The sequence below is a fragment of the Rana temporaria genome, chromosome 9, assembly GCF_905171775.1.
Source record: "Rana temporaria chromosome 9, aRanTem1.1, whole genome shotgun sequence".
NCBI classification, from domain to species: Eukaryota; Metazoa; Chordata; class Amphibia; order Anura; family Ranidae; genus Rana; species Rana temporaria.
In genome coordinates this window covers 85,967,655-85,994,910 of record NC_053497.1, presented here as the reverse complement: position 1 = coordinate 85,994,910, position 27,256 = coordinate 85,967,655, and the positions used below count along the sequence as shown (strand labels likewise).

The following is a 27,256-nucleotide window of genomic DNA, read 5'->3' as shown; positions in this document are numbered from 1 at the left end:
TGCATGCAGCAGGCTGCGGGCAGCGGCTCCGGTGTCCAATCATCCAGCAGCATTCTCCGTCGTGTGTCTCCTCTATCTGCCGCCTAAGCGCTAGGCACCCAATAAAATCGCCTGATGCTCTGGCCAAACGGGAAACAGGTCTCACGACTTATCTCCTGATTGGCAGGGAGGAACTTTAGTGTGTAAATAGCGAAAATTCATTCGCTATCGTCACACAACAAGGTGGTCTCAGAGCGCAGTGCTCTGCACCCCGAGCCCACCCTTTTTTGAGCCTCTGTCTCAAATCACGTGCTTCCAAAAAACACCCCCCCAATTGAAATCCATGTAGATCATGTAGATCAGGGGGCGGGACACATGGAGAATATTTCTATACTAAGGCTCAATCAGCAGGTGTGTTATATGACTGAGGCCAGGCATGTACTGGCCATCGGGACTACCGGGAGTTTCTCGGTGGGTCGATGGCTCAGTGGGCCAATGGCTCCTCACTGACCGGAGTGATCGCAATTTCCCTCCTGTCACCAAGGAGCATCTGCCGACACTTGCTGGAGTGAGGAATAGACTTTATGCTCCACCCAGCCTGCAGGGGGAGATAGACAGCCGGCAGACTTTCCTTCCTCTCTCCCCATATCACTTATAACATAACTGGAGAGATGAATGAGAAGCTGCCTTCATTCTGGAGAGCTGTGAGTACACGTGGGAGGGGGAGGAGAGAGGTGACTCCTGATGTAAGGGGGACTCTGATGGGGACACTGATGGGGACACTCTGATGTAAGGGGGGCTCTGATGGGGACACTCTGATGTAAGGGGGGCTCTGATGGGGACACTCTGATGCAAGGGGGGCTCTGATGGGGACACTGATGCAAGGGGGGCTCTGATGGGGACACTCTGATGTAAGGGGGGCCCTGATGGGGACACTCTGATGTAAGGGGGGCTTTGATGGGGACACTTTGATGTAAGGGGGGCTTTGATGGGGACACTCTGATGTAAGGGGGGCTCTGATGGGGACACTCTGATGTAAGGGGGGCTCTGATGGGGACACTGTGATGTAAGGATGTGCTGATGGGGAGACTCAAAATTAAAGTGGCCCTGTCGGGATGAAGTCCAGGGCCAAATTTTTGTCCCAGTCCAGCCCTGACTGAGGCGGTGGCCAAAATAATTTTTTAACTAAATATTAGCTTTTAATGTTTTAATAAAAAATATTTTTTATCTATTTGACTTTACTTTCTCACTATCTGTGCTTTTGTGCAGGTAGTCATTTAGATCTGGTCCCTCTATACTCAGCTAACCTTTGCTCTCCTGCTGCGTCTGCTACTTGCAGAAGTTCCAGGTATGGAGGAACATAAAACCTACTCCATGGGACAGCACTGGTGCTTGGTGATTGGCACAGTGTTTACATGGGGGTGGTGAGACAGTCAGCTCACAGTGTCTGAGCAGAACGGTAGGAGAGAAAATGTATTGACTGCTTTAGTTACTAAATTTTCTAACACCTGTCAAGCGTGAAATTAGATATGGTCTCTTCCACAGACAGAAAACCTGCTAGACCAGCTCCAACACACACTTTTGGGTCAAAGATAGAATTAACATACAAAGTGTTTTGTAGCTACAGCAAAAATAAATGAAAAAGCATGAAACAATCCTCTAAAACTCCACAAATGAAAAGTATCGGCCCCCCAAAAGTGATTTTGCTTCCACCTGTGATCCAGAACATCCTACTTTTTCTTTATGAAAAAACTAAAACTAAAAAATACATCAAAGAAAGCAGCCAAGCCCCCCCCCCCCCACAGAGATCTCACGCCCAGAAAAATATAAAAAAAAATTTTTTAAATATTAATTTAAAACACCAGGATCTGCCAGAACTGGAAATAATCAGATTTGGGCGAACAAATCTTTTAACAAGCTATGTTTATGGTAACATGATTACAAGTTGGAGTTTAAGTAAACAACTCAAAGCTGTTTGCTGCTTTCATTGGAAGTTTACTTACCATTCCCCGTCTGGCACTTGCTTCACCTTTCACAGATGTCTTCTTACATTCTTCATATGTGATATTTTTTGGTTCTATCTTCTCAGAATCCATCAGGCCACCAATAATATACTTCATCCAAACATTAATACAGTGCACCGGCCAGCCGAAGACCTGAAAAAGAGAACTTATAATGCTATAATTAGAAGACATAGCTACTAAGTTACTGCCAGCTGTACAAGTCACACAAACTTGCTGCTTTCGTTTCACTGTTGAGAAATGTGTGTCATTGACCAGTAGATGGCGTAAGGAATAATAATAATGATAATAATATTAATACATTTTATTTATAGGCGCCTTTCAGAACACCCAAGGTCACTTAAGCAACAAAGCAAAAAAATAAATTAAATACACTACATAACCATTAAATTACAAAAACAAGAAAAATACCTAATAGTGCAGGAGTGTCTGATTCGCAGATGTGTTCCGTTTTGGACACAAATTCTCTCCCTGCTCAGTACACCTCCCCCTCCCCCTCCCCTCTCCCAGGTCAGCTAAACCACAGCTACAACGGAGACAAACCGCTAAACAGCTGTTTTCTCTTTTCGGAAAGCTGGAATTTTCACCGTACAAGTGTGAACCCAGCCTCCACCCTTCATGACCGGGGTCAAAACAAACCTTAACACTCAATTTTGACCTGTGTTTGTATACCCGTACAACTACTTGGTGTATCCAGATGGATAATAATTTTTTTTTCAGGACAGATTGGGCTTTTATTTGGTGGTAAATATTAATGAATATCTCTTGATTTTGTTTTAAGGAAACTGGCCAAAATAGAAAAAAAAATTAAATTATTTTAGTACATCACGGGACACAGAGCACCAGTAATTACTACATGGTTATGGGCCACCTTTAGGTGATGGACACTGGCATAATCAAGACCGGAAGTCCCCCTCTATATAACCCCTCCCACATGGGGAGTACCTCAGTTTTTTCGCCAGTGTCTACAGTGTTGGTCATGGTTAACATTATCCTCCGCAGAAGGGCCCTACCCAGGGAGCTGTACAATCGGATTCATTCAAAAAGACAAAACTAAGTGTAGCGCCCTGCTCCCAAATGACTGGGCGCTATGTTAAATTTGGTGGGTGTCTGAGCCGATAGTGTGGCTCAGACGGTATTATTTATTCTAAATTAGCCTCTGTCCTGGCAGTGGTTGTGCCTGATAGCATTTTCCCACTGTTGCCTGTAGGTGGCGATACCCCCACAGGCCAGTGTTGGAAGACGGGCAAGCCATAGGTCATTGAGTATCTTTCCTCAGGAACAGCCCAGTGGGAGTGGTGCCCCACTGTGCATGCCGGGAAGGGATACTGAAGGGCAGACGCCATATTTTGGGGTCCTTCGCCTCATGGCCCTCCTGGCACGAGGTATGTGTTGTGTGATTTCCAGCCCCTGTACCACGTTGGCCCGAGGCTGCATCTCTACTAGTAGGCCCAGTTATTCTGGCTGGGGCCTACAAATCAAGAGGGATCCTAAGCTGTACATCGAAGCGAAGGAAGCTATGCTTAATGTAGGAAACCGGGGAGGACCTGCCCCGGAGGAGACCAAGCGGAAGGCTTATGTCTCGGGATAGGCCTGGTGACCTTATTAAGGAGGGATCCACAACTCAAGTTGTCCTACAGTTCGCTGGGTCGGCTTAAAGGCTCTTTAACTGTACGGCTGGAAGTTCAGGTATTACATCCTGTGGCAGAGGTTTTCGGACTGTTCAATTTGGTCTCAATCAGTCTGTGGCAGAGACTGTTATCGAACTGGTTCGTGCATCATCCCGGCTGCTATGCCAGGTGAGAGGGGTCTATCCGGGTGAGCAATACCCACTCAAGAGTGGAGTGGTGAATGACTTTGGAGTTTAGGGTTTTTTCCCCAGTGATCTGTACCGTGTACCTGAACCTTCCATTCCCCTTCAACCTTCTACCTTCTTCACAAGTCTGAGCAAAAGAATAAAACCTGACAGCTAGAGGTTTTACATCTCGTGTGGACATTGGACTTCTCCTCCTCGTCCCAATACATTTGGTCTCATGTAGCAGTGGGTTTAAAGAGAGGAGGCAGCAGGCGTCCCAATACTTTTGGTCTCATGTAGCAGTGGGTTTAAAGAGAGGAGGCAGCAGGCTTCCCAATACTTTTGGTCTCATGTAGCAGTGGGTTTAACCTCCCTGGCGGTATGATTCTGTCTGGAATTACGTACCAAAAGCGGTACATTTTTTTTCATGGAAATTTGGTGATATGTATTATAGGCCTGCAATTCTTAGTAATTACTTACTTAAACCTGACCAAAACAAGACTCTAGTAGACATTCCAGATGTGATAAATTTGAAACACAAACACATGAATTATAATTAATCAATAATATAATTTTATTCAACAAAGCAATGAAAAATAAAGAAATTAGTCAAAGAAAGAAATTCAATACACATCCATAGTGTGAAACACTTTGAAGCAAGGAACGAGACAAAGTCCGACATTGCAATCTGGGCAATAGTACCTTGATTCTTTTCGGACTTTTTTCCCATTTTCATCCCTCTTGGAGCAGCAAACGACGCACATCCTGGTAGGCGCTAACTTTCGTGCGGTTGGCGGTACAAATTCCACAAAATGACGACCTCTCAGGCGTTCTGGATTCCCAACATCAACAGAGCGTCGTCCGTGTCTGTTAGCAGACACTGATGCCGTCGGGTGATTGATAAAGATCTGCTCAGCCACCTTCCATATAAAGTCCGAATGAACAAGAGGTATGTTCGTGTTTTCTTTGTAAAGGATATAGGCGTTCCAAAGACATTATTCAGGGAGATGCCTAAAAATTTTGTTGTTTTCGCATCGACGGGTAAAATGTCATCGCCTGATCGGCTCGGTCGACACCTCCCATTGTGGTTTCAGCACATCTTTTCCGTATTTTGTGCGGACCATGGCAGTGGAGGTGCTGTGCACGGTGCTCATGAGACACACGTCCTTTTTGTCTCGCCAGCGCATTGCCATCATTTTGCCCTTTTGAAAGGCAACCATCTCTCCTTTTTATATTTTTTTCTTGCCAAACGTAGATGGCATGTCACGCTGGTTTGGCCTCACGGTACCATACCCGTCCGTTTTATTGAGGAGCAAAACCTCATAAAGCTCCGGTGACGTGTAAAAATTGTCTGTTGTCACGCAGTATCCCTGGTTCAGCAATGGGTCCAGCAGTGACAGGACAGAAGATGTGGCCATCCCATAGCGGCTGTACCTGGGATTGAATTTGGTACCTTTCCCGGTGTAAATTACCGAATTCCATATATAGCCGGTGGATGATTCACATAGCATGTAAAATTTTATCCCAAAGTGCGCTCTTTTGGACGCAATAAATTGGATCCAACTCAGGCGTCCCTTGTAGGCCATCAGACTTTCGTCCACACTTACATCCCTTTCTGGCACATAGGTCCGCTGAAAGTTGGCAACAATCATCTGGCACACCTCCCAGATTTTTTTCAGCTTTGGCGCAGGATGTGTGGCCTCGTCAAATTCTTCGTTGTTGGCGAAGTGCAGGTTTTTCATTATTAGTGAAAAGCGATACTCGGACATCACAGTGCCAAAAAACGGAGTGGCCAGCATCTTATTGGTGGTCCAGTACAACTTCTGGAGCGGTTTGCCCACCACCCCCTGAAGGATGATGAGTCCCAAAAAATTCCAAATGTCCTCCTCGGTGACCGGTTCCCATTTTCTGGACCTGGAAAATCTGCCACGCAACGTAGCAGATTGCTGATCGTGGTAGCGATTGGTCTCCGTCACAATTTGTAAAATGACCTCCTCAGATAGAAAGAGTTTCAAATACGCCAGAGGGTTGTCGGCCTCCACATCTACCTTCATCCCAGGAGATCCAGTAAATCGGAACCTCGGGGGCGCTGTCTGGTCCGCATCGCTGTCTATTGGGCACCAAGTGCGCACATCACTCAGGTCAGGTGCGGGATCATCTGCGGCGTCACTTTCTATATCAGTGTCAGTGTCAGATCCAGATGATAAATCTCCATACGATTCACTGTCGCTCTGATCTGCAAGCAACTCCGTGTCGCTGCCGCTATCGCTGTCGCTCAGCTGGTCCAAAAGCGCATTTGGAGGACAGCGCTTTTTTGATGCAATTTTTTATATGGTTTTATAAGGTTTTATATGTCAGCAATGACAATGGCAAGGGGCAATGAAAGGGCACTGTGTCAGTTTTCAAAGTGATACAGTGTAATCCTCTCAGATTACATTGTATCACCACCTTTTTATGTGTTTGTGTTGGTGCATACATTTGAATTTCCCTCCCAGTTCCGTTCCCATGCACCATTGCGGTGCAGGGAACGGAACCAGGAAGTCAGATGGCGGATGGACGGCGCGGTGGGTGTCTCGGCGGCGATCACAGCAATGATAGATCATCGCTGGATCGCCTGGACAAGGTAAGGAACGCCGCTGCGCTCTCTGCACATCCACCCCGAGCGTGACTCGGGGTTACCGATCGTAACATAAAAAACCAACCCCGAGTCACGCTCGGGTTTACCGCTCAGGGGGTTAAAGAGAGGAGGCAGCAGGCGTCTCAATACTTTTGGTCTCATGTAGCAGTGGGTTTAGAAAGAGGAGGCAGCAGGCATCCCAATACTTTTGGTCTCATGTAGCAGTGGGTTTAAAGAGAGGAGGCAGCAGGCGTCCCAATACTTTTGGTCTCATGTAGCAGTGGGTTTAAAGTAAGGTGACCAGATTTTTTAAATGAAATCCGGGGACATATTTTTTCTTTACTAGTAATGGCAACAATCAGCGACTCTCTGCCCGTTGCCGCCCGCCTCACAGCCTCTCAAGTCTTACTCTTTGGGCCCCGGCTACTACTGGATGGGGAGCAGCGGAAGATCACTCCGCCAGGGAAGGCAAGGAGATCGGATTTGAGCCAAGGCAGAAGAAAATGCGAGCGAAGCTGAATGGGCATGCGCCCGAGACTGAAGAAATATTCCCTCCGCACCGACCAGCACATGATCATCAGGAAGAGGCACAGATAATGGCAAAAATACAACCCCCCTATGTTAGTAGGCACGGTGGAGCGGGGGGGTGTAATTCAATTTTTTTTATTTTAATTCTGCACTGACTGTCTTTGAAATTGCCCCTGCCCCCTATTAAATCCAACCTGGGGACAAAACCAGGGACAGACTTGGTCCGGGGACAGTGTCCTCAATCAGGGGACTGTCCCCTGAAACTGGGGATGTCTGGTCACCCTAGTTTAAAGAGAGGAGGCAGCAGGCGTCCCAATACTTTTGGTCTCATGTAGCAGTGGGTTTAAAGAGAGGAGGTAGCAGTGGGTTTAAAGAGAGGAGGCAGCAGGTGTCCCAATACTTTTGGTCTCATGTAGCAGTGGATTTAAAGAGAGGAGTCAGCAGGCGTCCCAATACTTTTGGTCTCGTGTAGGCAGCAGGCGTCCCCAGGGCCAGATTAAGAACATCATGGGCCTGGTGCTGAGGATTTTGGTGGGCCTTTTATAAATAAATAAATAAATATACAAACAATTTTTTCATTATAACAAATTAAAGAGAGAGAGGGAGGATGAGAAAGAGAAGAGAGGATGAGAGAGAGGGTGAGGGGTAAGGGAGGGAGGATGAGAGAGAAAGGGGGGATGAGAGAGAGAGGATGCGCATGAGCATGCGTGGGAATGACATTAACGCAGCCCAGCCAAGGCAAGTGACCGAAGGCACAGAGCCCAGAAGGAAAATCGGGTGAAGATGGAATCGCCCGGGACCCGCTGGACAGATAACAGATCGCAGCACTGGAGGGCTCAGTCTGACAATTTAAGTGTACCCTAATGTTCTAATATGCTGTGCATACTTGTACATTGTGGCATAACCTACCTCAGGGCTAGGGATGAGCTGAACACCCCCCCGTTCGGTTCGCACCAGAACCTTCGAACGGACAGAACGTTCGCGCGAACATTTAGAACCCCATTGACGTCAATGGGACTCGAACGTTCGAATTCAAAAGTGCTAATTTTAAAGCCTAATATGCAAGTTATTGTCGGAAAACGGGTTTGGGGACCCAGGTCTTGCCCCAAGGAACACGTATTAATGAAAAAAAAAAGTTTTAAAAACTTGTCGTTTTTTCTGGAGCAGCGATTTTAATGATGCTTAAAGTGAAAAAAAAATAATGAAAAATTCCTTTAAATATCGTACCTGCTGGATGTCTATAGTAGTGGCACGTGTTTAGAACTGTCCCTGCACAAAATGAGATTACTATAAGAAAAAAGTTTGTGGCTTTAATGTAATGTTTGGTCCCTGCAATGTGGATGAAAATCACTGAGAAAAATAGCATGGGTTTCCCCGCCCCCCTCCCCCCAGGTCATTACAAACCCCTTTGGCCCTATATACTTTGAACAGCAGTATACAGGCGGTGCAAACAAGACAGGGACTGTAGGTTTGTTGTTAAGTAGAATCTGTTTGTAATTTTCAACTGGTACTTCTTTAAAGTGTAGCTTCAGCCATAAAGAAATGTTAAGCTTTTCTGAAAACAGAGAAGGGTTATCACCCCTGTAACATTTGTTTTGCTGTCTGTGTGCATCTGTTCAGAAGATTGCACCTCACTTTCTGTTCCAATGACAAATGATTTTTTTTTGTGAAACAAGGATTGTGATAAAGCATCAGTGGACAGGAGACACCTTTTACAGAAGAGAATTTCCCTTCCTATGGGTAGATTTTCTCTCACTTCCTGTTGTCTCCTTCCGTTTTCAAGTAGGAGTCGTTTGTAAGTTGGATGTTTGAAAGTAGGGGCCTGCCGTATATACTCTGCATAAATTGGGCCCTAGGTGTTGGTGTTGCCACAACACTGTAAGCCCTTACAGTTAGTCTTGGTGGGCGCTGGAACGCCCTGCTGTGAAATATTAGATCAAGAATTGTAATTACATGCCCCCTGTTGAACAGGGGCAGAAAAATTGGGCCTTAGGCACTGGTGCTGGTGCTACAACACTGCAACCCCTCACAGATACTCTAGTTGGAGCGCAGCAATGAGCCCGCTGCAAAGTATTGCATCAAAAATTGTAATTACACGCCCCTGTTAAACAGGGGCAGAAAAATTGGGCCTTAGGCACTGGTGCTGGTGCCACAACACTGCAACCCCTCACAGATACTCTAGTTGGAGCGCAGCAATGAAAATTGGGCCTTGGCCACTGGTGGCGATACCCAGAACCAACAATGTTCTTACAAGCTATCAGCAAGATCATTGTGGAGGAAAAGGATATTCACTCAGCATAACAGGATAGTCACTCAGCATCAGCATAGGCAGTCTTGAAGGGATCTGACATTTCAAAAAAAATTATTCAGTTACATCAGCATCAGGTGCTTGGTAGCTGGTGGTGATCCAAGCCTGATTCATTTTTATGAAGGTCAGTCAATCGACCGAGCCGGTGGAGAGGCGCACCATGTGATCGGTTACAAAGCCTCCAGGAGCACTGAATGTGCGTTCTGAAAGAACACTGGATGCAGGACAAGCCAGTAGCTCAATTGCGTACTGTGCAAGTTCTGGCCAGTGATCCATCCTCAAGACCCAGTAAGCCAGAGGATTTTCGGTGGGAAAGGTGTCCAACTCTGATCTTGCCCCTAGGTATTCCCGCACCATGTAAAACAGACGCTGGCGATGGTTGCTGGAACCAGTCATACCTTGGGGCTGCGGACTAAAAAATTGTCTGAACGCATCGGTCAGACAGCCACCTTCTCCACCGCTCCTTCTGTGACTGACCGAAGCCTCAGCAACACGTTGTCCAGGACCAGGATTTTGTATTCCCCCCAGTCTCTGGGAACGCGTTAAACAGACCTTTCTGCAAGGCCTCCCGAAGATGTTTCATCTTCTGCTCCCTCTGCGATGGCAACATAAGGTCCGCAAACTTATTCTTGTAACGTGGATCAAGGAGAGTTGCCAGCCAGTAATGATCCCTCTCCTTGATAGCACGAATACGAGGATCCTTCCGCAGGCTTTGCAGGATCAGGGAGGCCATGCAGCGTAGGTTTGCTGAGGCATTCGTGTGGAGTCCTCTGGGTCACTGAGGACGACATGATCCGCAGCTACCTCATCCCAGCCACGTACAAGTTCATGGGTTCCTTGGGACTGTAATTGATCCCTTGAAGACTGCTGCTGATGCTGAGTGCTAGGCTCCACCTCCATGCTCACACAATCCTCCTCCTCCTCGTCCTCTTCCTGTGTGATAGGCGGGCAAGCAGGAACACTGTCTGGATAAAGGGGGCCTTGAGAGGTAAGGAAGTCCTCCTCTTCCTTCCTCTGTTATGCCTCAAGGGCCCTGTCCATTATTCCACGCAGCGTGTGCTCCAACATGTAAATAAGAGGGACAGTCTCACTGATGCATGCACCTACACTGCTCACCATCCTCGTGGCCTCCTCAAATGGTGACAGGAGAGTGCATGCATCCCTGATCAAGGCCCACTGGCGTGGGGAAAAAAAACAAGCTCCCCTGACCCAGTTCTGCTGCCATATTGGCACAGATACTCATTGATGGCCCTCTGCTGCGTGTGCAGCCGCTGCAGCATGGCCAACGTAGAGTTCCACCTGGTGGGCATGTCACAGATTAGGCAGGTTATATTCCCTTTGGCGGTCTGCCAGCCAAGCACTGGCATTATATGACTGTCAGAAATGCACACAGACTTTCCTGGCCTGCTTCAGGACATCCTGTAAGCCCGGGTACCTGCCCAAGAACCGCTGCACCACCAAATTAAGGACATGAGCAAAACAGGGCACATGGGTCAGTTGTCCCTGTCGCAGGGCAGAGAGGAGGTTGGTGCCATTGTCGCAAACCACCATTCCTGGCTTAAGCTGGCGTGGCGTGGCGTCAACCACCTCTGAGCCTGCTCCTGCAGAGCTGACAGAACCTCTGCCCCAGTGTGGCTCCTGTCTCCAAGCACACCAGCTCAAGCACCACATGGCATCTCTTTGCCTGCGTACCCGCGTAGCCCCTTGAACGCCTACGGAGCACCGCTGGTTCCGAGGACACATCAGCACAGGAAGAGGCCACAGAGGAAGAAGAAGAGGAGGGGGTGGAGGAGAGAGGTGTGTCACAACCAGTAGTAGCATTTTGGAGGCGTGGTGGCGGAACAACCTCCAACACTACTGTATATATATATATACACAGTCCCGTGATCGCAACACAAGGAAAAAAGATCCCAGCTGTTTTAGAACCAAATCCTGTTGCTGTTATGCGGTACTCTGCACTATTATACATTGTGATGCTCTGGCAAAAATAGGATGCATATTACCATAATGCACGGTTACATGGGTTACACATGTTGCTGCAATGAGCACAATTTCGATACAGCCTAGCACTACCATGCAGGGTGCTGCTGAAAATGCTGTATGCACACTTTTGGCCCATTGTGGTGCATTAGGCAGCCCATTGAAATTAATAGGTTGCATACCTCCCAACTTTTGAACTTCAGAATGAGGGACACTTATGGGAGGAAGCGACCGACGGCGCGCTACGTGCACTGCGGCACAAAGAGAGTATCACTGATGCATGCAAAAACCCCAGCACAGTCATTTAAAAAAAATAAGAATAAAAAGCTTCCATTACAACTGATTTGGCATAAACTATGGAAGTGTGCATTACACAAAGTGTGGAAGGATTCAGGAGTGTATTATGTACAGAGTGCAAGGGTTAAAGAGTGCTGGGTACAGAGTGTAGTCATCCATCCACATCTCACTATTGCCCTTCTCCTCAACTATAACCTCTGAACTCCCTTCACACACATCTCACACACACACAGTGGCGGCTGGTGCTCAAAAATTTTGGGGGGGGTGCCTCACTGTGCCCATCACATGCAGCCACTGTGCCATGCCACCAAATGCAGCCACTGTGCCATCAATTGTCACCACTGTGCCATGCCATCAAACACAGCAACTGTGCCATCAATTGCCACCACTGTGCCATGCAACACAGCAACTGTGCCATCAATTGTCACCACTGTGCCATGCCATCAATTGTCACCACTGTGCCATGTCATCAAACAGCAACTGTGCCATCAATTGTCACCACTGTGCCATGCCATCAATCGCAGCCACTGTGCCATCAATTGTCACCACTGTGCCATGCAACACAGCAACTGTGCCATCAATTGTCACCACTGTGCCATGCCACCAAATGCAGCCACTGTGCCATCAATTGTCACCACTGTGCCATGCCATCAAACACAGCAACTGTGCCATCAATTGTCACCACTGTGCCATGCCACCAAATGCAGTCACTGTGCCATCAATTGTCACCACTGTGCCATGCAACACAGCAACTGTGCCATCAATTGTCACCAATGTGCCATGCCATCAAATGCAGTCACTGTGCCATCAATTGTCACCACTGTGCCATGCCATCAAACAGCAACTGTGCCATCAATTGTCACCACTGTGCCATGCCATCAAACACAGCCACTGTGCCATCAATTGCCACCACTGTGCCATGCCATCAAACGCAGCTACTGTGCCATCAATTGTCACCACTGTGCCATGCCATCAAACGCAGCTACTGTGCTATCAAACGCAGCCACTGTGCCATCAATTGTCACCACTGTGCCATGCCATCAAACACAGTCACTGTGCCATGCCATCAAACGCAACCACTGTTCCATCAATTGTCACCACTGTGCCATGCCATCAAACGCAGCCACTGTGCCCCTCAATTGTTGCCACTGTGCCAATTGTCACCACTGTGCCATGCCATCAAACGCAGCCACTGTGCCCCTCAATTGTTGCCACTGTGCCAATTGTCACCACTGTGCCCTTTAATTGTCACCACTGTGCCCCATGATGCCACTGTGCCCATTGTCACCACTGTGCCCCATGATGCCACTGTGCCCATTGTCACCACTGTGCCCCATGATGCCACTGTGCCCATTGTCACCACTGTGCCCCATGATGCCACTATGCCCATTGTCACCACTGTGCCCCATGATGCCATTGTGCAAATTGTCACCTCTGTGCCCCATGATGCCACTGTGCCCCATGATGCCACTGTGCCCATTGTCGCCCCTTTCCCTGTAAAAAGCACTTACCTGAAGCTTCCATGTCCTCCCTCGATGTCTTCTGCCGCTGTGGTGAAGGTTCAGCCAATCAGGTTCCTGATAGCCAGAATCCGGGAACCTGATTGGCTGAAACGGCCGTTTGTCTTATGCAAGGACCGCAGATTGCCTGCGCTCCGAGTATAGACATCTGAGAGCCGGAGGGCAGTACTGGAAAAGCCTATCAGAGCCGCTGGCTTTGATAGGCAGTTCCCCTCAGCCAACCAGCTGCCGCTATTCGGGTAACCGGACATGGGTCTCCGGTTATATGAATAGACCAGGCAGCTGGCAACCAACAATAACATACACACACGTGTGTTATTTGTGAGAGGGGGTGGCGCTGCAGCGCCCTCTATAGACGGCCGCCAGAACTGCGGTTAAAATGTCAAAATGACATTTTAGCCGAATAAAAGTTCTTAAAGGGCCCGTTTTTTTTTTGTTTTTTTTGTGTGACTGTGGGAGGGGGGCGGCGCCCGTGCGTCCCTATGGACGGGCCGCCACTGCCACACATCTCACACACACACACACCTCACACACATCTCTCACACACACATCTCACATACTGCACACACACACTTTTGTAAAAGTAGCACCTTTCTGTAGATGTCTTTTATCCAGTGCCGCCACAGGTTTCTTCTCCTTTTCAGTGCACTGGGTATTTTCGGCTCCTTGACTGCTGAAGCAGGAAGGAGGTAAAGATTAGGGGGCAGCTCACCCCCTCCTCCCTCCTCGAACATGTTGCAGCCAGTTTTTCATATGTCCGGACTCTAGTGCAGAGCAGAGAGGAAGGAACCGACCTGTTACTTTCACTTTAACTACAGAAGCCAGGCTTCTGTGTTGAAAGTGTGGAGCTGCTAATGGAGGCTGAAAAACACTGGGGGAGAGGAATAGACAGCAGATCCTGACCCTCTGGTTTGACAGAAGGGTGGGTCTGGGTAGCAGTCCCGCCTAGGGTTGCCACCTCATCCCTTTAAAAAGGAACACATCTGAATTACACAGATTCTGAGGCTAATTTAATGCAGATAAGGCACCAAGTGAGTTTAATTACCACCTTAATCAGCCACAGAACCTGTGTAATTCAGATGTGTTCCTTTTTAAAGGGATGAGGTGGCAACCCTAGTCCCGCCCCTTCCTGACATCACACTTTCCAAATGACAGGTGAAGTCTTTCACTGGGGCTGCACCTTGGCTATACTGGATGTGCACACTGCTGCAGGTCCTATTGAGCTTGAAGTCAGTAGCATTATGCGGGAAAATCACGTGTATAGCGGGATAAAGGCTTCAAAGCGGGAAAGTCCCGCCCAATCTGGGACGATTGGGAGGTATGAGGTTGCCCTTATGTAACATACATGAATGCTGTTGAGGACCCCTAAGGTTGGTTATCCTGTATTATCAAGAGCCCATGCTGTTGTTATTTCTTCTTCAGTGGGCTTGTAAAGTAACTGACATAATCATCTTCTTTTTAGCCATCTGCATATGTTCACACAACACCCGAAAAAGAAGTCAGTGATGGAAGACTGTGGGGGTTATTTACGAAAGGCAAATCCACTTTGCACTACAAATGCACTGCAAGTGCAGTCAGCGTAGATCTGAGGGGGACATGCAAGGAAAATAAAGAACAGTATTTTAGCTTGCAGATGATTGGATGATAAAAATCAGCAGAGCTTCCCCTCATTTCAGATCTTCCCCTCAGATCTACAGCGACTGCACATCCAAGTGCACTTGTAGTACAAAGTGGGTTTGCCTTTTGTAAATAACCCCCTTTATTTTTACTGACCTGGGGAGCAGGTGAGCCCCCCTGTTCCTTACTTTCCTGCAGTGGACAACATCACACTAGTAACTTTGCATCTGAGATTTGATGCAGCTACAAATCTCTCTCATATTTTCTCTGGCAATTTGTATCTAGGCCACAATGCTTATCCAGGCAGCTTCAAATTACTGATTGCCGTGATCATCAGCAGCTGCATTGAACAAAATAGTAGTTATTTAAGCCAGTGATTCTGTGACTGGGCTTCAAATCATTTGGACCTTTTATTAATTACAATTAATTTTTTACTAGCAACGAAAACATTGAGGCCACTTCACACCAGATGAAGTTCTGTGCACTTTTTTTCTGCACTAAAAAGGCATGCACAGTGTTTTCAATGTATTCCAATGGCTCTAGTTCACACCAGTGCAGTCAGTTCCAGTCAGTTTCTGCATCGGAAACTGACTGCACTGATGTGAACTAGAGCCATTGGAATACATGGAAAACACTCTGCATGCATCTTTAGCCCTGGGTTACATTGAGGCCAGGTTCACACCTATGCGATTTGAGTGCGGCTTAAACCGCATCTAATTCGCAGGACATTTCAAAATACATTGTTTTCAATGAGGCTGGTTCACATATGTGCGATGCATCCGCACTGCGTATTGCCTCCAAACCGCGTGCGTTTTTTATGTCTTGCGGTGCGGTTCAGGTGCGAATTCAGTCCCATTATCTTCTATGGGTACGCAGCTGAATTCGCAGATGTGTTCATTTCTCTTCAGTATTTGTCTCATTCAGTTCAATACACTTCCCCCCTCCCCCTCCCCTCTCCCAGGTCTCCAAATTCGCACCTGATCTGCAACTAAAATGCAGTTGATCTGCAGAACACCTTATAGAGAAATTCGCAAAGACAACAGAGCTCCAATACGCAACGCACTAGTGTGATTCAGGCCTTATGCTACTTTGAAATTGCGCTACTTCACTTGAAGTAGCGCGATTTCAAAGTAGCAAGGTCAGCGCGATTTCAGGTGCTACTTGATAGACATCTGTGTGGCTTCATGCACAGATGTCTATTGAAGTCGCACCTGAAATCGGCAAAAGTAGTGCAGGAACAACTTTTGCAAATCAGTGTGGCGCCGCAAAATTGGTGTCGCACCAATTGGAACAGTGCCATTGCCTCCAATAAGCTGCGACTTGTCATCGCTCAAATGTGAACCTAGGCTCACACCACCAAAATGCACTCATACGTTCCGGATCAGTTTTTGCTTACAGTTCACACCACATGCAGTTCCAGTGCATTTTTTATACAATTTGTAAGGTTCCAGTACAGTTCTGTGCAGAAAAAAATGCAGCACGCTTCTTTTCTATATTTATATAGATAATTACTTTCACTGTTTTACAGTATAAATAAACCTTTTATAGAGTCATTACTATCTGCTTTTTTTGTACTGGGAAAGGCTATTTTTTTGTTTTTTAACCTCATTATGACAGGTGATACAAAAAGTATTCTTCTTAGGCCTGATTTACACCTATGCATTTTTAACGCTTTTTGCATTTTGCAGATTTGCAATACAGTCCATTTAACATGGTTTCCTATGGAACACCTTCCTGTAGTGCAAATCAGCAAAATGCAAAAAGCACTAAAAATGCATAGATGTGAATGAGGCCTTAATGACAGCAGGAGCAGGTAGCTTCTATGAAGCTACCTTCCTATGACAAGGGAGTCTGTCATACATAATATTATATTACAGTCCTGCCTGAAAATCTGCAAAACAGTCTAATAGTTTTTTTTTTCTTTAAATAAAGGTTTAGCCTGTAATAGTATGTGTGTGTGTGTATATGTATGTATATATATATATATATATATATATATATATATATATATATATATATATATATATATATATATATATATATAGTACAGACCAAAAGTTTGGACACACCTTCTCATTCAAAGAGTTTTCTTTATTTTCATGACTATGAAAATTGTAGATTCACACTGAAGGTATCAAAACTATGAATGTGTGAAACAACTGAAAATATATTTCATATTCTAGGTTCTTCAAAGTAGCCACCTTTTGCTTTGATTACTGCTTTGCACACTCTTGGCATTCTCTTGATGAGCTTCAAGGAGGTAGTCACCTGGCGCAGCACCCCATCACTCTCCTTCTTGGTCAAATAGCCCTTACACAGCCTGGAGGTGTGTTTGGGGTCACTGTCCTGTTGAAAAATAAATGATGGTCCAACTAAACGCAAACCGGATGGAATAGCATGCCGCTGCAAGATGCTGTGGTAGCCATGCTGGTTCAGTATGCCTTCAATTTTGATTAAATCCCCAACAGTGTCACCAGCAAAGCACCCCCACACCATCACACCTCCTCCTCCATGCTTCACGGTGGGAACCAGGCATGTAGAGTCCATCCGTTCATCTTTTCTGTGTCGCACAAAGACACGGGGGTTGGAACCAAAGATCTCAAGTTTGGACTCATCAGACCAAACCACAGATTTCCACTGGTCTAATGTCCATTCCTTGTGTTCTTTAGCCCAAACAAGTCTCTTCTGCTTGTTGCCTTTCTTTAGCAGTGGTTTCCTAGCAGATATTCTACCATGAAGGCCTGATTCACACAGTCTCCTCTTACCAGTTCTAGAGATGTGTCTGCTGCAAAAGGTGGCTACTTTGAAGAACCTAGAATATGAAATATATTTTCAGTTGTTTCACACTTTTTTGTTATGTATAATTCCACATGTGTTAATTCATAGTTTTGATGCCTTCAGTGTGAATCTACAATTTTCATAGTCATGAAAATAAAGAAAACTCTTTGAATGAGAAGGTGTGTCCAAACTTTTGGTCTGTACTGTATGTGTAGCGCCCCCTTAATTTCAGTACGGGCGCTATGCTAGAGTAAGTGGTAATGGAAGTTTACTCCCATTCGCAGTTTATGGAAATTTGGGCTGTTGCCAATCTTCAGAATTTGTCCTGTGGGTCAGTCTGCGCTCCGGGGGTGCGTTATCACCCCCGGGCGGCAGCTGGCGCTAGAGGGGTTCTGACAGACCCACCTTCTCCCAGCAGCCAATCAGAGGAGTTCTTCCCTCGTTGGCCATGCTGGGAGGGGGATATATCTGGGCAACCACCTTCAGGGTGCGCGCATCCATGGGCCCCGCCACCGTGGCCTGCTTTACTGGGGCCATGCACCATGCGGAGCCTCATCCCAACCAAGAGAGGGGCCCCAGCAACTTGCTGGGTCCCAACCTTCTGCTGAGAGGAAGCCGGGAGCTGTGCGATGGGGGATTGGCTCGGGAGAACCTAGAATCAGAGGTTGTCCAGGAGGCCTAGACGAACCATCGGGGATCCAGTCAACACACTGCATGACAGGTATGCTCAAGCTGTCAGTGGGTGACACTATCTGAACTGACTGGGAGGATTTACTCAATCTAATTTCACAAATCTCAAATTGTCAAGCCTGTGGCAAAGGCCTGTTCCTCCCAGTGATTCTTAAGTGGCGCTCCGGCTGCCAGGCCTGTGATAGACGCCTGTCCGGGGGCACTTTACCCACCCTGATTGTGTTGGCGACAAATTGGGTTACATTATTGCTGAGAGCAGGCTTGCTCTCTTTCGTATCCAAGGCCTGATACTAAAGTTTCTCTACGCTCATCAACTTTTCTCTATTGTGTGTCATGTTGATGTTGGCCATGTTAGGCCTTGGAATAAAGCATTGAAAACTCAATTGACGTCTGGACACTTGCTCTTTATTCACACTCACAGCTATCATCCCTAGACCAAGTCAAGAAGGTAACTTAAATAGGCCGATCCCAAACTAAACAGCGGCTCCTTCGGGGGTGAGTGCTACACATATATATATACACTGCTCATAAAAAATAAAGGAACACTTTCTTTTGAATCAGAACTCCTAGGATATTGATCTGGTCAGTTAAGTAGCAGAGGGGGAGGGGTGTATACAGAGGGGGTTGTAAATCAGTTTCAGCTGCTTTGCTGTTAATTGAAATTAACAACCGGTGCACTAGATGAGCAACAATGAGACGACCTCCAAAACAGGAATGGTTTTTCAGGTGGAGATGTCTGACTTTTTTATTTCCCTACTCATCTTTTCTGACTGTTTTTCACTAGTTTTGCATTTGGCTAGGGTCAGCGTCACTACTGGTAGCACGAGGCGATACTTGGAACCTATAAAGGTTGCACAGGCAGTCCAACTCCTCCAGGATGGCACATCAATACGTGTCATTGCCAGAAGGTTTGTTGTGTCTCCCAGCACAGTCTCAAGAGCATGGAGGAGATTCCAGGAGACAGGCAGTTACTCTAGAAGAGCTGGACAGAGCCGTAGAAGGTCCTTAACCCATCATCAGGACCGGTATCTGCTCATTTGTGCAAGGAGGAACAGGATGAGCACTGCCAGAGCCCTACAAAATGACCTCCAGCAGGTCACTGGTGTGAATATCTCTGACCAAACAATCAGAAACAGACTTCATGGGGGTGGCCTGAGGGCCCGACGTCCTCTAGTGTGCTCTGTGCTCACTGCCTGACACTATGGAGCTCGATTGGCATTTTCCATTGAACACCAGAATTGTTTCACAGATGAGAGCAGGTTCACCCTGAACATATGTGACAGACGTGAAAGGGTCTGGAGAAGCTGTTGAAAACTTTATGCTGCCTGTAACTGTAATCGTTCAGCTTGGTGGTGGGTCAGTGATGGTCTGGGGAGGCATATCCATGGAGGGACACACAGACCTCTACAGGCTACACAATGGCACCCTGACTGCCATTAGGTATTGGGAAGAAATCCTTGGACCCATTGTCAGACCCTACGCTGGTGCAGTAGGTCCTGGGTTCCTCCTGGTGCACGACAATGCCTGGCCTCATGTGGTGAAGGAGGATGAAGAAATTGATAACATGATAACATTGAATGGCCCCCACACTCACCTGACTTAAATCCAAAAGAACATCTCTGGGACATTATGTTTCGGTCCATCCAGTGCCACCAGGTTGCACCTCAGTCTGTTCAGGAGCTCAGTGATGCTCTGGTCCAGATCAGGGAGGAAATACCCCAGGACACCATCCGTCGTCTCATTAGGAGCATGTCATGATGTTGTCAGGCATGCATACAAGCACTTGGGGGCCATACAAACTACTGAGGACCATTTTGAGTTGTTGCAATGCTGCTTCATTTATTCATTTTGATCTTTGGGGTGTCTTTGATTTCAGCCCTCTGTAGGTGGATAATTTTCATTTCCATCAAACGATGTGCCATCCTTTCATTCCAGACACATTACCCAGTCCATATCAGTATAGATATCCAGCATGAGATTTTTGCCCGTTGAGATCTGATATGTTTTCAAAGTGTTCCTTTCATTTTTCTGAGCAGTGTGTATGTGTGTGTGTGTGTGTGTGTGTGTGTATATATATATATATATATATATATATATATATATATATATATTTATATATATATTACATTTTTTTTTTGTTCTTCTCAGAGTGGATTCGATATTTTGTTCCCCAACCATATAGCTGGTTATTTATATATTTACCACTGCATATAGATATTTAAGAATAAATTGTCTTTTTTAAAAGTTTGAACAACAACTAAATTATATACCACACTTTTTTAAAGGTTTTTATCCGATTATTGGATTAATCTAAACAATATAAAGCCAACTAATCGATTATGAAAATAATTATTGGTTGCAGCCCTAGAGATCATATTATTATTATTATTATTATTATTATTATTATTATTATTATTATACAGGATTTATATAGTGCCAACAGTTTGCACAGCGCTTTACAACATGGGGGCAGACAGTACAGTCGCAATACAATTCAATACACAAGGAATCAGAGGGCCCCGCTCATTAAAGTTTACAATGTAGGATCTTTGCCTATGTATTTGGTAATGTGACCAGCAACCGCAAAATCCCAGCGCAATGTTTTCTGCAGCAAAGGTTACACTTTACGTTGATTTTTGCTTTTTTTTTTGTACATTTTATTTAGTAGTGTTCTTTAATGTTGGCGCTACAAGTTTGCAAGCCACCTAATGCCATTTTATACAGAAGAGTTATCCCTAAGGCTGTGTAATCTCTCTCATGTCCACAAGAGGTCAGGCATCGCACACTTTGGTATCATGTAGTAAGGTGGAAAGCTCAGGAGGTGGGGAGACACCATTTCCTCACTACAGATCTGACCATAAATGGAAATGCAGCGTGAGACACTGGGGAGGGTGACCTGCTGTCATGTGATCAGTACAGTACAGAGCTTCCTAGTGACATTGAGTACATTAAGGTCATTTCCACCATTCACGTAGTGTCAGGAATCAGGATCTTAGTGTATCGGCTGCATTGCTGCCTACATGATTTTATTTATTTCTAAATAATTCACCTTGTATATAACGCTTTGTAAATCTTTATCACATACTATGATATTGTTAACTTGCTGATTGCAGCTAATGTGCACAGCTTGGATTCTACAACAAGCTTGTTGGTATTTCTTTTAAAGCGGAGGTTCACCCGTACAATATACTTTTTGTCTAGGGGAATGCTCGTTTTGTCTAGGGGAATCGGCTAGTTGTTTTAAAATATGAGCTGTACTTACGGTTTACGAGATGCATCCTCTCCGTCGCTTCCGGGTATGGGCTGCGGGACTGGGCGTTCCTTCTTGATTGACAGTCTTCCGAGAGGCTTCTGACGGTCGCATCCATCGCGTCACGATTTTCCGAAAGAAGCCGAACGTCGGTGCGCAGGCGCAGTATAGAGCCGCACCGACGTTCGGCTACTAGTGACGCGATGGATGCGACCGTCGGAAGCCTCTCGGAAGACTGTCAATCAAGAAGGAACGCCCGCTCCCGAAGACCCATACCCGGAAGCGACGGAGAAGATGCATCTCGTAAACCGTAAGTACGGATCATATTTTAAAACAACTAGCTGATTCCCCTAGACAAAACGAGCATTAATCTAGGGGGATTGTTTAACAAAATAGATTAATGGGTGAACTCCCGCTTTAACTAAAAATATGTTTGCATTTATTTTTCTACGACGTATTTAAGAAGTAGTCATTTTTTTTATTTTTATTTTAAAGCGGGAGTTTACCCGAAAAAACATTAGCATTAGATTGAGGCTCATTTTGTCAAGGGGAATCGGGTAGTTTTTTTAAAAACGAAGCAGTACTTACCGTTTTAGAGAGCGATCTTCTCCGCGGCTTCCGGGTATGGTCTTCGGGACTGGGCGTTCCTATTTGATTGACAGGCTTCCGACAGGCTTCCGACGGTCGCATACATCGCGTCACTAGTAGCCGAAAGAAGCCGAACGTCGGTGCGGCTCTATACGGCGCCTGCGCACCGACGTTCGGCTACTTTCGGAAAATCGTGACGCGATGTATGCGACCGTCGGAAGCCTGTCAATCAAATAGGAATGCCCAGTCCCGCAGCCCATACTTGGAAGCGGCGGAGAAGATCGCTCTCTAAAACGGTAAGTACTGCTTCGATTTTAAAAAAACTACCCGATTCACCTTGACAAAATGAGCCTCAATCTAATGTTAAAAATTTACTTTTCGGGTGAACCTCCACTTTAAACACGTTGTTGTAAAAATAATAGTAGTAAGATTTTTTTTTAACCAGTTATGACTCTTTAGAAAAAGGGTTGTGGTCCGTTTCTCACATGTACAGCAGACCGATGAATGAATTTGCAAACACATCGCAGAGACGCAAGTATGTGAACCTAAGACTAGCTTGTATGGTAGAACTCAGTGTTTTCCTGTGCTGACTAATATCAGTGTTGGCAGGGAGCCATGCGATGTGCATTTCACTGCTTACTTTTTAAAATGTTTTTATTTATTTGAAGTCACACATAGTTACTCTTCATCTATGTCACTGCACAGCAGCGAGGTGTATTGCGTTGCTGTGCGGTGACATGCAATGCCATACAATGTGCTTCAGAGAAATGCTACATTTTCTGCATTGTATCACACTTCCAACTAGCTTTGTGGTGTAAACAATTGCTTTCTATGTGCCCCATTGGTTACCTGAATTTATCTGCCGTAAAAATATGCATATCACTGCAGATAGTGTGAACATGCTGACTTTTTACCGCCGGGAAAAGCCAAGAACCGGCTCGCCAGCTTTTTCCCCCTACACACGGACGTTTTTCCTGGCAGGAAAACTGCCATGGAAAAAGGGAATGGCCGCTCCAGGTGGGAACCCAAACGAACATCCACCGCTGCAGACAACTCAGGTGCAAGCAATGCACTTAGCAAAGCAGGAACAAAAATTTTCTCTGGACAGCCGCACTCTGAACAAATTGTAGCCTTTATTAAAAGAAGGACAGCACTACACGTCACAGCAAAGTAAAATAAAACCCAATTGTTGACGCGTTTTGCACTGAAACTAGTGCTTAGTCATAGCTTAGGAAAACTGTCATGAGAGCCTTGACCAGGAAACCCGGCCATGTATGTTTGACCCACCGCAGTGTTTGCCATAGGAAAACTTCTGGGAAAAAGACCGCCGGGAATCGCGGCAGAAAAAAGAGAACATGTTCTAATTTTTCCCGGAGGTTTTCCTGTCGGTAAAACTGCCATGGAGCATACACACGGCCAGTTTTCCTGGCCAAAAGCTGTCATGGCAGTTTTCCCGATTGGAAAACTGCTTGTGTGTATGAGGCATTACAGTTTTTTTTTTTTTTTTTTTTTAATCAGCAACAACCTGAGTAGAAACATTTCCTGCCAGTAGCTGTAGAGTGGGATCCTTGATCCCTGTAAGTGATCTGTTTTCAGAGGTTCAACATGCCCCTGCGGAGTCAGCACCAAGGCAGAAAAAAAAGCTTTGCTGATCTTAGGGCCATAGGTTGGATTTGGAAGGTGGTGTGTTGGACCTCTGCAATTAGATTACTGCTTTCCCACAGAGAGCAAGGGCCCCACTCTGCAGTATGCTGGCAGGGGTAGGCTTTTTACACAGGCTGTGGCTGCTATAGAAAGATAACAAACTGTAATGCCTAGTACACACGTATAGGTTTCCTGGCGGTAAAAAGTCTGCCAGGAATCCCGAGGGGAAGACCGAGAAACTGCTCGGTAACTTTCCCCCTGTACACACGAGAGGTTTTCCTGTCGGGAAAACTGCCGTGAGAGCTTTGGCTGGGAATCCCGGCCGTGTGTATGCTCCATTTCAGTTTTTCCCATAGGAAAACTGCCGGGAAAAAGATCGCCAGGAAACTTTGTTTTTTTCACCACAGTTTTCCTGTCGGGGAAAACTGCCATGAAGCATACACATGGCCGGGATTTCCGGCCAAAAGCTCTCATGGCAGTTTTCCTGCCAGGAAAACCGGCATGGGTACAAGGCATAAGGCAGTGAACACCTTTTGTTTTGGTACACCTGTCATTTAGCTTATTTAAACTGACAATTCAATCGGCATTGCTACGTGCACACTGATCCAATACAGAAGTTGCACGACTTCTGATCCGACTTTGCCCTGTGACTTTAGAACCGACTTCCGCGTGACTTCAATGAACTGGATGCGATTTTGATCCGACTTTGAGATTAACATGACTTGTCCTTTGACCTATCAAAACAATTCCTTTGGCTCTAGTATGGATGAAATATCATGCCAAATTTATAAAAAAAATGGCTAGGTTGCCCCCAATCCATACCAGGCCCTTTGGGTCTAGTATTGATCTTGAGGGGGGACACCACAACCCAAATTTTCTTAAAAACAGCGGGACCCATCCAAAATCCAGCGAGCCCGTCCTGAACCATACCAGGCCACATGCCCTCAACATGCAAAAGCCCACCCCAAAGCACCTTGTCCCTATGTTGGGACAAGGGACTCTTTCCGTGAATAAGTATGGGCTACCCATTCACCAAAAAAAAAGTGTAGCATTACAAAAAACAAAATGTTTTTTGACAAGTCCTTTATTAAAAATGAAGCATGTCCCCCATCATAGCGCCAACGTCAATCAAGAGGTTGTCGGGAAGAGGACAAGGACCTCTTCCTGACAACCCTGACCGGTGGTTGTGGGGGTCTGCGGGCAAGGGGCTTGTCAGAATCCTGAAGCCCCATTCAAGAAAGGAAAATCCTGGATCCCGACTTCGCATGTAAATAAGTATGGGGTACATTGTACTCCTACCTATTCACCAAAAAAAAAAGTTCTTTATTAAAAATGAAGAATGCCCTCATCAAAGCACTAACATCAATCACAATGTTTTCTTTTTCTGCCTCCTCCACTGATGTCTGAGAGCCTGAACCGGTCGCTCCCGCCCCCATCACAGCCCATTGAGCGTGGGGAGGGGGGGCAGGGCAGAGTGTCGGTGACTGATAGTCACCCTCTGTCTGCTCAAAGATGAGAGGTCATTGATCACTCGGTTCTCAGCCTTAGAAAAGGCAGGGGACAGATGCCGTATCGGACCGATGCTGCATCCACCTAGGTAAGTATAATCTGTTATAAAAAAGAAACCTAACTTCTCATTTAAAGTGGTTGTAAAGGTGAAAGGTTTTTAATTGTCTGCATTAGGGTAAAAAAAACTTTTAATAGTAGCACGCAAACCCCCCTAATACTCACCTGAGGCCGATCTTGATCCATCACTGTGCACATCTGCAGCAGCTCTTCTTGCCTATCCCCACTCTCACAGGCTGGGTTGAGAGCAGCAGGAGCCATTGGCTCCTGTTGCTGTCTGTCAAAACTTGTGGGCAGAGAGCGGGGGTGGGGCTAAGCTGGGCTGTGTGTCTGAATAGATGCTAACAGCCTAGCGCAGGATTGAGCACATATGAGTGCTCCCACTGATAGTGGTTTCCTATGGGGGCACTCGGCAGGGGGAGGAGCAAGAAGTGCCAGCAGGGGACCTGAGAAGAGGAGGATCGAGGCTGCTCTGTGAAAAACCATTACACAGAGCAGGTAGCTATAACATGTTTGTTATTTTAATAAAAATAAAAAATAAGCTTTACAATCAGTTTCAGAATTACTGCTAAATCATTTTCTTTCATGGTTTATGATAACAAGATACTATAGAAGCTCTGTGGATTATTTTATTACATCATCACAATTAGGCAAAATCTTCAGTGTAAAGAGGAAGTTAAACCCTAAAATCAGCAGTTTGCAATCACTCTTTTCTTCGAAGTGCTCCATTTTTTCATTTAAAACTAAACAGGCAAACCGAGAAACACTCAGATATATGGGAGCTGTATTAACCGCCAAAAGGATTAGTATTTCTGTCAATCCATTTCTGAAATTTACATAGCTCTGCCATAACCTTGTTTAGTAGGGAAGGAGACCTGATTATTTTTTTCTGCAGTTAGGTAACAAAGCGTATCTATGGTCAAAATATAAAATCAAATATTCATTTCTACATTGCATTTCAATTATTTCTAGCCTACTCCTATTAATCTGAATAATCTAGAAGTTTACAAAACTTACTTTGTGATGGCCCCCACTATTTTTACCATGTCCTGTGGCAGAGCCTGCCTTCTGTACTAGAGAGGTGCTGAGAGGAGGAGTTTCAGGAGGAGGAGTGAGTAAAGGAATCACAGCTTGGGAATATGGGATATGTAGTCCTTAGAATTTGCATGTAAACCGCAGAAGAGAAGCTGAAAAGCATTCAGGGAATTTGTGGAAAGACAGGCAACAATTACAACATGGAAGGAGATTTTTTTTTATACCCAGTTCCACCCGCCCACTGTTCATTTACTGCAGGTGGTTAGCACGGGCAGGCTGGATCACGTACTTGTAAGTCACCAGCTGATGGGTGCGCAGTATGCCCCTCCTGACCGCTGTGTCTACTGGACACAGTGGATTGCGGCTCTCGGGGGGGTATCACATGATTGCTATGTGATCACAGGATCACAATGTAAACACTACTATTATAAATGGATTTCCTTCATAACAGCTGTGCTTAGTATTGCGATGCTGTAATTGGCCAACAGTTTTTGAGTGAGTGAGAAACTTGTAAAGCGCAACACATGCAAACTGAATCGCCTCTGGGCTTTTACATGGCATCTGGGCCAATCACATCACCCTGTACAATGTAATACCTGTGGGCCAATCATAGCACACAATAGTAATCACAGCTGTTATGAAATGCGTGGGAGTCCCCCCAAATTCCATTACTAGGCCCTTCAGGTCTGGTATGGATATTAAGGTGAGCCCTGTGCCAAATAAAAAAAAATGGTGTGGGGTTCCTTTTAAGGGGAACTCCACGCCAAAATGTAAAAAAAAAAAATGGTGTGGGCTTCCCCCCAAAAATCCATACCAGACCCTTATCCAGGAAGCAACCTGGCAGGCCACAGGAAAAATAGCAACGTGTAAAGCTTGTTGCTCAAAAAGGAGCAGGAGCTTTTTTTTGGACAACAGCGTCGCACATTGCGATTTTCCGTGATTGCAGTGCGATTTATGGTGCAATAGTCGCACCAAAATTGGGGTGCCATTAATAAGTAAATTACCTAGGTGGGCATAGAGCCTTAGTGATGTCTCTTGTGCTA

General features: G+C 45.9%; 1 protein-coding gene across 2 annotated transcripts in view; it reads right to left on the bottom strand.

The window, feature by feature from the left end:
- The window catches only part of LOC120913694, an 88,729-nt gene extending 74,895 nt beyond the window's left edge, over nucleotides 1–13,834 (bottom strand). The window contains exons 1-2 of one of the 2 annotated variants that reach the window (XM_040323840.1): nucleotides 13,636–13,834; nucleotides 1,983–2,135 (exon numbers count right to left, since the gene is read on the bottom strand). In XM_040323840.1, coding sequence (XP_040179774.1) covers nucleotides 1,983–2,135; nucleotides 13,636–13,779 — 297 coding nt within the window. In that variant the 5' untranslated portion in view covers nucleotides 13,780–13,834. The remainder of the gene's footprint in view (nucleotides 1–1,982; nucleotides 2,136–13,635) is intronic. The other variant, XM_040323841.1, reaches the window with a different exon arrangement.
- Between the last annotated feature and the right edge of the window lie 13,422 nt (nucleotides 13,835–27,256).